At 40.0% G+C, this 12,550-nt stretch overlaps 2 protein-coding genes across 2 annotated transcripts in view; one reads left to right on the plus strand and one right to left on the minus strand.

The window, feature by feature from the left end:
* LOC138056606 (myotubularin-related protein 14-like) overlaps window positions 1-5,850 on the minus strand; it is a 17,263-nt gene extending 11,413 nt beyond the window's left edge. The window contains exons 1-10 of the mRNA XM_068902445.1: window positions 5,668-5,850; window positions 5,503-5,559; window positions 5,239-5,336; window positions 4,247-4,352; window positions 4,077-4,152; window positions 3,019-3,091; window positions 2,460-2,579; window positions 1,518-1,591; window positions 1,335-1,405; window positions 921-995 (exon numbers count right to left, since the gene is read on the minus strand). Coding sequence (XP_068758546.1) covers window positions 921-995; window positions 1,335-1,405; window positions 1,518-1,591; window positions 2,460-2,579; window positions 3,019-3,091; window positions 4,077-4,152; window positions 4,247-4,352; window positions 5,239-5,336; window positions 5,503-5,559; window positions 5,668-5,763 — 846 coding nt within the window. The 5' untranslated portion in view covers window positions 5,764-5,850. The remainder of the gene's footprint in view (window positions 1-920; window positions 996-1,334; window positions 1,406-1,517; window positions 1,592-2,459; window positions 2,580-3,018; window positions 3,092-4,076; window positions 4,153-4,246; window positions 4,353-5,238; window positions 5,337-5,502; window positions 5,560-5,667) is intronic.
* Window positions 5,851-6,950: 1,100 nt separating this feature from the next.
* Window positions 6,951-8,969, plus strand: LOC138056550 (uncharacterized). Its single transcript, XM_068902363.1, has 2 exons — window positions 6,951-7,091; window positions 8,052-8,969. Exon 2 carries the CDS (start codon window positions 8,074-8,076, stop codon window positions 8,578-8,580), a length of 507 nt encoding a protein of 168 aa, XP_068758464.1. The 5' UTR covers window positions 6,951-7,091; window positions 8,052-8,073; the 3' UTR covers window positions 8,581-8,969.
* The last annotated feature ends 3,581 nt before the right edge of the window (window positions 8,970-12,550 follow it).

The following is a 12,550-nucleotide window of genomic DNA, read 5'->3' on the forward strand; positions in this document are numbered from 1 at the left end:
AGACTCCGAGCCAGTCTTAGAGCAAGGTCAGACACGTCACCGTCAGCGGTCCTCTTTGCTGACGATGCTGCTTTGGTGACACACTCTGAGGAAGCATTCCAAAGATTGTTCGAAGGCTTCACACATGCCTGTGACGAGTTCGGCCTCACCATCAGCCTTAGGAAGACTGAAGTGATGGGACAGAGCACTGATTCCCCCCCCCCCCCAAGCATTCACATAGGGACTCATGAACTCAACATGGTTGACAGGTTCCAGTACCTGGGGTCCACCTAGGGTCCACAATCAGCTCAAACCTCTCTCTTGAGCCAGAGATCAACTCGAGAATTGCGAAGGTCAGCAGTCATGTCCAAGCTCCACAAGAGGGTGTGGTCCAACAACAACCTGACAGAGAACACCAAGATGCAGGCGTACAGAGCCTGCATCTTGAGCATACTCCTCTACTCAAGTGAAACCTGGACGACATACGCTGCTCAGGAGAAGAGACTGAATAGTTTCCACCTCCGCTGCCTCAGATGCATACTCGGCATAAGATGGCAGGACAAGATCCCAAACACTCACGTGCTTGAGCGCGCCCGCCTACCCTCCTGAGTCAGCGTCACCTTGGCTGGCTAGGCCACATTCGTCATACGGACGACGGTCAAATCCCTTAAGCCTGCGCTTCAAAGACACTTGCAAGAGAGACATAAAGAGTGCAGCAATCAACATCCAGTCTTCAGAAAGTCTTGCAGAATCCTGAGATGCCTGGAGATTGCACCTACAATGTTCTCAGCTGCAACCTCATGCAACAGCTGGGTGAGTTCCTGAGGCTTGTAAACTAAAAAATTTAATGATCTAAATAATATTGTTTTTTTTAAGGCCAATTACCAGATAAACGCTCCACATGAGAGTGTTGACTATAATCTTTCATCATTATTCCACACCTGATAATTATTCCATTCTATTCCTGTAGGATTTGGAAGTACATCAGGAACACTGAACTTAGTATCAACATAATCCTACAAATAAGATCACAACAAGAAAATCAGTTAAGAAAAATCAGAGCTAGAATCTGGCAATCGTAAGAATGTTACCAGCTCGGCAGTTAACACATCAGTCTCTTTTAGCCTGAGATAGGATGATATTGGTATGTTAAAAAAGGAAAATACAAAGTCTGTCAGTAAGTCAAAAATTTGAAAAATGAAAACTTGGTCAGGATTCTAAAATTCATTTTTTTGCTGACTCTTCTTTTGGAAAATTTGATTGCAAACATGTTTTCCTTTGGTTTAAAATTTGATATTATTAATTAATATAAAATAATATTAGTTCCATATTTCATTAACATTTTTATTTCTCACCTGTTGCCAATTAAAATATAAACCGTCAGCATTGTATTCGTTGTCTTTAAAGTCTCTAAAAAATTCACAACCTAAAGCAAAAACAAAATCAGAAATCAAAAAATGCTGCATAACCAATTTACAAGGAAGACTTTTCAACAATGATCAAAAGAGCTTGGCTGATGTCAAGAGTTTCAAATTCACCTGGATAAGGTACAGAGCATAGATAGAACTCTGAGTAGCGCTGTATCTTGTCTACCTTCTCTGACGATGTCACTCTAAAATAATGAAAGATGAAGACAGTTATTGTCCAGATATTCGAGAGTGTGCACCCCGAGCTGGTACAAAGTTCAGGACAGATAATTCTTTTTTGGCAGTCATCCTCTTCCAAAATAGACCATTTTTGAATTCTCATGGCTGGACTGGATCTAGCATGAAATGGAGGCTAATGCAGGCAAACCTTTTCAAATGCAAATTAATTTGCCCGCATTAGCCTCTATTTCATGCTAGATCCAGTCCAACCATTAGAATACAAAACTGGCCTATTACGTGACTCACACAACTAGTCACACAACCAAGGTTAAATGCATGGACCTTTTGCAGCTTTGTGTTCATATGGTACAAAAACTGACATATTGGAATGCTGGAATGCAAATCACGCACTGGGACATCTAAAACAAAGCAACTTAATTTAAATCTTCTTTGTTTTCGATGTCCCAGTGGGAAATTTGCATTCCATGTGTACCGTGTGATCACTAGCTGCAGAAGGCCTATTATTGTTTTAAACAAGATTCCCACAATTTTGAGACAGCCAAAGTATTGCTTCTGATTACATTGTGACCACACAGTAAAAATCAATCTACAATCCTGGACAAAAAATAGGTAGGACTTTTCACAAGTTTCTGAACAATTTCACTACAAAAAAACCTTAACACCCTTTCCTTATTCACCACAAAAGTAATGTTGTTTATGAAGAAGTGCAAATAACTAAGATATCCAACCATAATTGCTTGGAGGAAGGGGGAGCATGCAGCCAAATAATCTGTTTAGATATGAACTATGTCATCTAGGATTGTAGCAACATTAATTATACTTCAGAAAACTACTAATGAAAACCCAACCTTACACTGTAAGCATTTCCCTCACCTCATTCCAAACTTAACTTTCTTTTTCTCCACCATCAAGTCACAAATATATTTGACTCTGAGTGTCTTCAGGAGCCTGATGTCCTGTCCTCGTATGCGGTCAAAGAGATCATAATCTCCGCTAAAAGCAGGCAACAAATGAGGGAAAGTCATTTTAAAATCATAGTGCTAAGAAATCTGGACAAGACAGACAAGCACTAAGGATCAATATTCAGCCATTTACTATCCATTACTATGTCATCAAAAGCCATGAAAACACAGCAATGAAAAAATGATAGCCACCACCTCCCCCTCAAACAAAGTCCTATTGGCCATTGTCCACAGACACTCTTTACTTCCTTCCTTTATGTTTTGTCACATCTCCATTTCATCACCTGCCAATCCATCAATAACATTGTAATATGCCTCTCCACTTACTTATTTTGACTGGTGTAGCCATTTGGGCATGCTTCAGATCTTCCAATTTCTGAGAGCAGGGTTGGCGAAAGTGTATGATCATTTGCCTTCCACGCATTAATGAGTCTGAGACCCTGAAGCTTTAATTTAAACGTGATAATAACCTTGAGTATAATGATCCTGCACTATTAACTCCATTTAGATCCTCCGAAGGGTCATCTGGGATACTCTCTCCGCCTGTAAAATGTCAGTTCACAAGAAAGAATGCAATGAATCATATTCTAGGCATATATGTAAGGTGACAGACTGTCAAAAGTACTTATTAATAACCAGCTGTCAGCAAGAAAAGCCCCCAAATCCTTTGTTGTCCTCGCGCGCAACCACACATTTGGTAAATAAATATCACATTCCTCTTCTTCAGACACACCAATCTACAGTGAAACTTAAATTATGACAACCAAGGTATTATATAATAACGTCAATGATGCACAAATTTTGATTCGTTCTCATAGGACAAACCTTTTAATTCTTTACTATATAAAACTAATAGATTCCATGTTGTCGTGTATATAAATCACAGGAGACGACACAATGTGGTAAGAACATAAGTGACACAATAAGCTTTTGCCTTGTTTGCCACTTTTTTGTTCCTGCATTTTGACATCACCTGTGACCTATTACTGCACATATGAAGAGTAAAAATCTAGATATTGTTAACATTAAAAATATTATTGATAATGACTGAAGGACTGAAGGATTACATGTAAATGATAAGCTTTAAAAATAAATTGCAGAAACAAGAAATGATGGGATATTTCCTTCAAATTACATTTTTTCATAAGGTTTAATATGTTCTGATCTCAAATTTGAAGCAGTGCCAAGGAAGCAGCCTGGTCTAGGAATTTGGATGTTGGATACGAAGGACAGATTATCAAGGTTCAAATTCCTCCCTCGACGTTGCCTGGTTTGTCTTCAAATGCCCCAAACCTTTGCCCCTGACCATGCAGTTGGGATTTTTTAACACATTTTTTTCCCATTGGCTTTTTTCAGGTTCTTAAAACTTCACTCAACAGTACTGTGATGATGAAATTGCCAGGTGCATTTTCAATATGGTGAATTGCTTTCAATAATAAATTATAACTAACCCAGCAGTACTCAAGCTAACAAAGCTTTTAAAAGCTTGCCCAGGAGTACAAAACTTGTTGGATCATAAATTCCTTACCAGCAAAGAGAAAATCATATCCAGATCGTCCATATATTTCAGCACCTCCAGACAATGTGGCTGATCTGCAGATATTCTTTTAAAAGGAGCTCATGTTTAATAACAGACCAAGTTTAGGAAAGTGGAAAAAACAGGAAAACAAAAAAATATCTCTAGAGATAAAAATTTACCTTTCCCTCAAAAAGAATAACAGGCACCACAAATCTTGAGCGGCATCTGGCAAATCTTGCCTTCACAAAGAGATCTTTAAGTTTTCTGGCATCATTCACTTTTAGACTGTAATTGGAAAGAAAAACATGTTATTGGAAACAACAATGTTCATAAACATGCCAGCTGCTGCAAACCTTGTGCAAACAGAACAATGAGATATAAAACTATTATTCCATGACCATGCATATTGGATACAAGATGGTATAAAAATACTACAAGACACCTCGCACAAGTCGGCTATAAACAATCACTTATCAAACAAACGAGAATTTTAAGTGGTTGTTTAATTAAATTTTGATAAATTCTTTACATTTGGCTTCCTGGAAATTTTGCTTGCCACCACAATTCTTTTTTGACAAATGGTAACACTTAGATTAATCATGAAGTCATGTAGCATGTGTGCTGGCAACCAAGAGTTAGATGGCCAATTAGAATAGTAAAAACACAATATCCTGGTAAAAAATTAATAGGAAGTCATATCCAAAGCCACAGTCCTATTGACACAATGACTGCCTGCCAATTTGAACTCATGGTAACGAAAAGTTGCAATAACTACTGTAGATCTTATTTGCATTTGAATGAACTCTTTTTTAACCAGGCTGAAGCAAGCAAGACATTAACACAGGAAGCGTCAGTTGAGGTAAATATTGAAACATCTTATAGATTTCATTGCATTCTTAACTGGAGTATTAAGTAGAAGCGTACTAGAGAACTATTGTTTACTTAAGTGACTGTTATTGAGGCATCATTAAAGACACGCCACGTGGGCATAAATTAACTGCACGGTACGAAATAACAATCCTTTGGGCAATATGTTTATGGAACATACAAGATTGATTACAGCAATGAACTTTACCAGAAAACATAAAAAAGGAAAGAGGTTTCCCGAGGTGAAAGTGAAACAGGAAATTTAGACATTCACAACAGGAAATATAAACAAAAGATGACCTACCTGTCACCATTCTCGAAATCGCCCGATACTAGTTTCGATTCCAAAATAACCAGTTTGAGGGGGTAATGCCCGCATAAATCTCCATTGTTAGAAATAGTCTAGAAGAAACCAAAAGAAGAGAAATAAGAAAACAAGCGCCAAAATATAAAGCTTACCGTTAAATTTGTACAGTAAAACAGTGTTTTAAATGCTCGCTTCAAGGTTGTACGAAATCAACCGTGTACAATTCAAAAACAGCATCTCAGTATGGGACAGTCGACCAACCGTAAACTTGTAATCCTTCGCGAACAGCTGCAGACATTTTTTCTGTATACCTTCTACCTATAAACGACAATATTAACAAGGGTAACGATCACGAGAATAATCCAAAATAACCACTAAAAAACGCCGCAACATGGCACGACCAGACGGATCTCACCCTCCTCTCACCTTGGAGTTTGTATCACGCGCTCTGTAGGGGTATTTTGAAAAATATTTCACCAGTTCAAATAGCTCCGCTTTGGAAACCTCCTCATCAAGACTCATAAGTGCCAAAAATATTCAAAAGAAAGTGGTACAGGAAAAAGGAACCACCGGTTTCATGTACAAATTGACCAATCTCGTGGTGTGACGCGTCAGTACGCATATTTCACATTGAGGTAAACCGCTGTGTAAAATAACGATGTCACGGGTCATGGGCAGGGTTAGGCAAAGTGGGGAACGGAAACTTCGCGAAGCAAGGTCTCCTAGCTCTGTTCGTGGGTTACCTTCTCACAGGTTAGTTGATGTTAGAGGCGCCCGTAGAATTAGTTTTACACATGCACATGACAATGACATTTCCTTTTTTTTTTTTTTATGAAATTATTAATATTTTATTTACTTTTCTTTTCAAGTATATATACCATTTCTAGTGCCACTAGATTCTCGGGTCGCCCCGACGAATGACTGCTTATCAAACAAGACTGCAGTGCTGCACATTTGTCGGGAATACAGATCTGGCCAAAGATGATGAATGTGCCGTCTTCATAAGAAGGGGAGGATGATTCTCTACACTAACCTTCATTCGGCTTGAAGAATTTGACAGCAATGAAAAGCAAAGAGATAAACTAGCACTTGGATATCTTAGAGAAAAAATGCTGTCTGACGACAATTATCAACTAGTAAAAGCTCCCTCTAAAATCTCTGTAAACTGTATGACAGGCCTTGGTTAATAAACAAAAACCAAGCACATACCCTGGTTCGCCTCTTTTTTGGATCTCAGTGACGAGAATTAAGCGAATATACGCCTGGTCGCAGGTTATCATCTATGACCCAAGACTCGGAAATGCTTAGTTTTGTTTAAAATACTCTCGAGAAGTATGTGGATTTTGTGACATCCCAAACAAATGTTGGGAGGGTTTTAGTACGGTTTATCATCTCCCCCAACAAAGCAGCTATTGATTTTTCCCTTAATATAACAACAACCCAGTGTATAACGAGGAAAACAGGCTTTATCTAGCGCAAGAGACTTCACCTTGGATGAACCAAGAATGACGTCAGCTTTAAACGGATAAGGGCATAAAATATTTCATGACCAGGTCTTCTTTTGAGTTAGTTTAATGTTACTGAAGCCCGTCCTGATAATATTTAGACACTTTCTAAGTCTTTAACGCTTTGCGCCAAAGCTAGCGGGGAGCTCGACACACTTGAGTACTTGCAGCCTCGTTCTCGATTCTCTGTACTGTTGACTCGCCCTCTCTTTCACTTTCGTTATTAGCTTCCGTAGCATCCTTGATTGAAGCTGGGAAAAAGCGAGGATTTTCTCTCACGGTTCGAAGGGATCGAGGCCTTGGTATCTTTTGACCCCTTCAGTTTTTTAAGAAGCTATTTTTAAGGTAATTACTTGAAAACTAGGTTGGTTTATAAGTGTGAAATTTTTGCATATTGCTGTAACTCTGAACGACTGAAATTATTTACTTTTAACGAGCGCAGATTTTTGAAAAAAATTGAGACAAAAAGTAAGAATTTTTACTTTTTCCCGTCGACTTGATTTAGAGTTGAACAGGTCAAACATACAATAATTTTCTTCGTCGTCATTAAAATGGCATTTCTCTACGATTGCGGAAGTTAATTCGTAATGATCGGCTCTAAATGATTTGTGTTAATTGAAAACAATCAGCGAAGCGTAGCATGCAGAAACGACTGTTTCTCCCGACTACTATTGCCAACAGAGTATATTTATGACAAGTTTGGGAGCCACACGCATTAATTGCCACCGCGTGTGAGGAGGGGGTTCTTGAGCGCACTCACGCGACACATACTCGCGTGTACATAACCTCCCTTAAAGTTCCCAGATAAAAATATCCCGTTTATTTTGTTCCACCTTAGGGGAACTCGCGACGAAATTTGTTGACGCATTTAGCGACTAACACCATGAAACAGTGTGGCTAAAGCAAACAAATGCCGTGGATTTTTATAGCGGTAGCGGTCAGGAACCCATGACCCGGAGCCTACAACTCTACTGTGTTCGTGTAACGGCGTTTTCACAGATCCATTTATTTTTAGATTGAATTTCCCGCGAATGAGACTCCCACAGGAGCCCGATGACCAATTACAAGAAATTAAGCCGACGTCATAGGGTCACCGAACCGGAACTGCCTTTGTTTTTTGACCTAATTCGCGAGAAGGGCTAGTCTAAAAATAAACCTATTTGTGAAAACGCCGTTTCACAGACGCTGTATGGAAGTTGCACGCTCCAGATGGGCTCCTGTAGCGGTATGTTGTTCGCGCAAATTACTTTCATAGTCACTGTGAGTTGAGGACTGAGGTGTTCAATCAAGCTATTTGTTTTGCAGACCACAAACATCATCACACGAAATGGCAGGAATTGTCGCACAAAGAATTGGTATAAGAGACGTTTCAAGAACTGTTACGGTCCCAGCAAACCCAACAGCCAAACTAATGTATTACCTCAGCTGTGTGGGTGAGGTCATACAACTAAACGATGCCAGTTTCCGACGCCTGACGAGTTATCAAAATTACAGTTCACTAAGTGACGCAGAAACCAATGCCTTGTTGGCACTTGTCGTACTGTTTAGCCCAGATGAGCTGTTGGGGAAGGTTTTCTTCCACAGTGAAAACTGTGGCGGAAGAAACAACCAATTTATTGAGCTGAGCGCGGTGTCTCACATGTTGGCTGTGTCAGACAACATATTGATCGGAGGAGAAAGGCAGAGAGTTTCTAAAGTGATGTTCTTCAAGAGATCGTGGTTGGAAAACAATTACTTCACCCCCATCAGGTCCTTTCAGGGGCGCTTGCAAAGGCTGGCGCGTGGCCAGCCGGGAAGGGCTCCATCAAGAAGCAGGTGGTGCAGTGTTATGTAATGTTAGGTTTCTGTGACTTTGGAAGGCGTTAAAATAGTTAGTTACTCAAAGCAGAGAAACTCATAAGCGGTTACCTATATTACCAAGCTGAGGTGGCCATAAAAGGTCAAATTGTAGAAAGGCCAAAACTTGCCTTACGACTATAGCTTGTTACGTGAAATACTTGCGGCAGACCACGTTTAAAAAGGGCTAGAGTATGCGTTTATTGCAAAGAGATGTAGACTTTGACTGAACTGGTAAGAGGACAGGTAATTTGCAATACTCTTACTTACATTATACCCTTTGCTTGACAAGAAATTCCGAAAGGCCACTTTTTTTGCTACGAGGAAAACAGCGAAAAAAAGCACTACCTTGTTGCGAGTTTTCTAGAGTAAAAACTTCTTCAGAAATCAAAAGTCTACGTTAAGAGCACACACCAGGGTGACTCCATAGTATCTGGCTAAAGATCTTCTTTTCACCACTTTTTGCTCCGGCCGCGGTTTAGCCATTTGATGAGGGCCAGTCTCGTGTTTCTCAAGTTGCCTCCTTCATGGCCAAAAAGAATTCTGGGTAATTCTGTCATTCCATGACAAGGGAAGCCCCCCGATTCTCACTTCATTGACTTGTTTTTTATAAGTGTCAGGTCACCCAGTCCTACCAGCAAAACACAGCACTGATTGAGGTTTTTAGCTTTGAAAACTTGCCCAAATTGTATCGGTAGGTGCTGGACTTCGTCCACAGAAAGGCCAGAGAGACAACTTCACTCGGGAACCACCACGTTTACAACAGAGCATTTTAGGCTTCCCAGTCTGCATGAAATTATCTCTGACCTCTGTCTCGAGAAGACCAGACACGCGCGCCTCTTACCTTACGAATTTATGCCTGTAGAATCTGTTCAACTGAAATGTCAATTCCTTGTAAAAACCAGCCAGCATCCTAATTGTTTTTGGTAGGCTACGTATCGGAAAGCCAGAACATTTACGCATGCGCGGACGGAATGTTTGAACAAGAGAGAAAAACGCAGTACCTCCAGACACCGGCGCTGGAGCGTCGTACCAAACGAGTCATCCCGGGATTTCGGCCCGTGCGATCGCTTTTGGACGCAGTTGGCCCTTCGCTGCTTTCTGCTACCGACCTTGCCTCCCGGTACGGCATTGAGGGAGAGATATGTCGGCCCCTAAACCATATGTGACAAATCCCACGCCTACTCACAGCTCCAAACCGCCCTTGTCAGTTTAACGTAAGAATTCGATGGCTTATATATTCAAGTGAAAAGTCATTTTGTCTTTCATATGGTAAGCACTAAAGTCGCAGATTGCAAAGTGTGCGCACGCGCCCTGCTAAAGGTAACACACAAACATGCATGCATGTTTCAGAATAACTACAAGAGCTAATATCTTCGAGACATTACATTTACATGTACAGCTAAAATACATAGCATATACAGGTACATAATTTAACACACAATAATTAAAGATAACCGTATTAATTAACAAGAAAAGCCGCTGTGCAAAATGCGACCCTCGATTCTCTTTTAAAACCAGTTAACTCAGTGGTACGGATAAAATCAGGTAGCGCATTTCGCAGCTTAGATGATACGTTACAAAAAGAACTAAGACCATAACTGCTTGTTTTAGGTTTATTGAGGGACAGAATGTAATTTCCGCGAAGATCATGCATAAGAAGATTTTCAATGCGCTTATTGCATAGAGAGGTAGAGTTTGACTTAAGGACATTTACCCCCATTGCTACTGCGCATCCTTACAGCCCACGCATATTCACATGCCTCGTCATGCATCGAGCGCGCACGCTAAGTACTAAAATGAACAATGATAGGGCAGATGGCCATTTCTATAGCTTTGCTTGGATTTAACGATCTTGGATGTTCGGTGACCCCTACGTTTCTTTTGAGAAACATATTTTATTTACAATTATCTCCACATTGTCCAAAAATGAACAAAAAGTCAATGTGGGATGTTAAAAAAAACTTCAAGATTTCTGTCCTCGGGACATGGAAACCTGCCATCTCGCGGCTGAAAGGTGCATGAAACCATGGTCGCTAAATGCGAACTTGTTCTTTAAGGAACGTCAACAGTTAACTAAATTCACTTGATGGGTACACGGTCTACTTAAACAAAGTTTGGTAGAGAACATTTCACTTTAAAGATGTAATTGCACTATTTTTGGGCTTACAGACACTGTGGCCTTATTCGCTAGAAAAGCCGGATTTTTTCAGATTTAGGGTGTTCTTCCGGGCAAGTTCTCTCCAAAACCAAGTCGTTGACCCCCAATTTTTTTACATTTCTGACATCACTAACTCATTACCTTTCAATGGCAAAAATTGCAGAAAAAAATCAATGTTAGAAAATTTTCGCACGAACGTCCTTAAGTGGTAAGAGGACAGGTAATTTGCAAATATAAATTTCAGTATTCTCTTATTTACATTATACCCTTTGCTTGACAAGAAATTAGGAAAGGCCAGTTTTTTTTGCTACGAGGATAACAGCGAAAAAAGCACTACTTTGTTGCGAGTTTTCTAAAGTAAAAACTTCTTCAGGAATCAAAAGTCTACGTTAAGAGCACACACCAGGGTTACTCCTTAGTATCTGGCTAGAGATCTTCTTTTCACTACTTTTTGCTGCGGCCGCGCTTTAGCCATTTGATGAGGGTAAGTCTCGTGTTTCTCAAGTTGCCTCCTTAATGGCCAAAAAGAATTCTGGGTAATTCTGCCATTCCATGATAAGGGAAGCCCCCCGATTCTCACTTCATTGACTTTTTTTATAAGTGTCAGGTCACCCAGTCCTACCAGCAAAATACAGCACTGATTGAGGTTTTTAGCTTTGAAAACTTGCCCAAATTGTATCGGTAGGTGCTGGACTTCGTCCACAGAAAGGCCACTGAGACAACTTCACTCGGGAACCGCCATGTTTACAACAGAGCATTTTAGGCGTCCCAGTCTGCATGAAATTATCTCTGACCTCTGTCTCGAGAAGACCAGACACGCGCGCCTCTTACCTTACGAGTTTATGCCTGTAGAATCTGTTCAACTGAAATGTCAATTCCTTGTAAAAACCAGCTAGCATCTCAATTGTTTTTGGTAGGCTACGTATCGGAAAGCCAGAACATTTGCGCATGCGTGGACGGAATGTTTGAACAAGAGAGAAAAACGCAGTACCTCCAGACACCGGCGCTGGAGCGTCGTAGGCTACGTATCGGAAAGATATAGGATAGAAATCTAGCACTTCACATTACACTCAATTCAGTTAACTCTGTTTAAAATATAAGTGCCACGCGGCCAACGTTTGTATAAAGGTAACCTTTCCTTGTACGTATCGGAAAGTCAGCTAAAGTATCCAGTTTAGTGCGTCTTCGAAGACGCACTGAAGTAGATACTTCGTCCAGACGCATAAGGCGTCTTGTTACCGTCTTTATACTAGACGAATTCAATCATCCTCACTAGCACTGAATAATTCACGCACTAAAAAAATTATCCCAAGTTTGGAGTAAGGTCATCACATTGAATGTAATAAGATGGAGGGACGAAAAAAAAATACAGAAAAAAAATAATAAAACGCTCAGAGATGTTCGTTCATGTAGATGGATGGGAACATGCAAGCCAGTAACGTAACCTCAGGATAGCGAATCTTCAGCCATTTTTTTTATTTCAGTCGAGACTGCAAAACATTCTCTACTTCTTTTTTTCGGCCTTCATTGGTTACAGATAACCGATTACAAATTGTCAAAGAAAAAGGTATATAATACCAAAGGAAAAGATTTGAAAAATAAACTGTTAGTGAGGAAAAGCCGCTTGTCCTCAGTTTCTCGCATACGAAATTCAAAGGACACCATGCAAACTTCTTCCTACTTTTTATTAATAAATTATATTGCAAAACATAACATATATATATTTTTTCAGAAAACTCACTTCAATTTTTTTATCCAACACCCTGCCAAGCAAACACCATTAATCGAAACGTTCTCAAAACTGTCT

The sequence above is a fragment of the Montipora capricornis genome, chromosome 7 (genome assembly GCF_036669925.1).
Source record: "Montipora capricornis isolate CH-2021 chromosome 7, ASM3666992v2, whole genome shotgun sequence".
Classification (NCBI taxonomy): Eukaryota; Metazoa; Cnidaria; class Anthozoa; order Scleractinia; family Acroporidae; genus Montipora; species Montipora capricornis.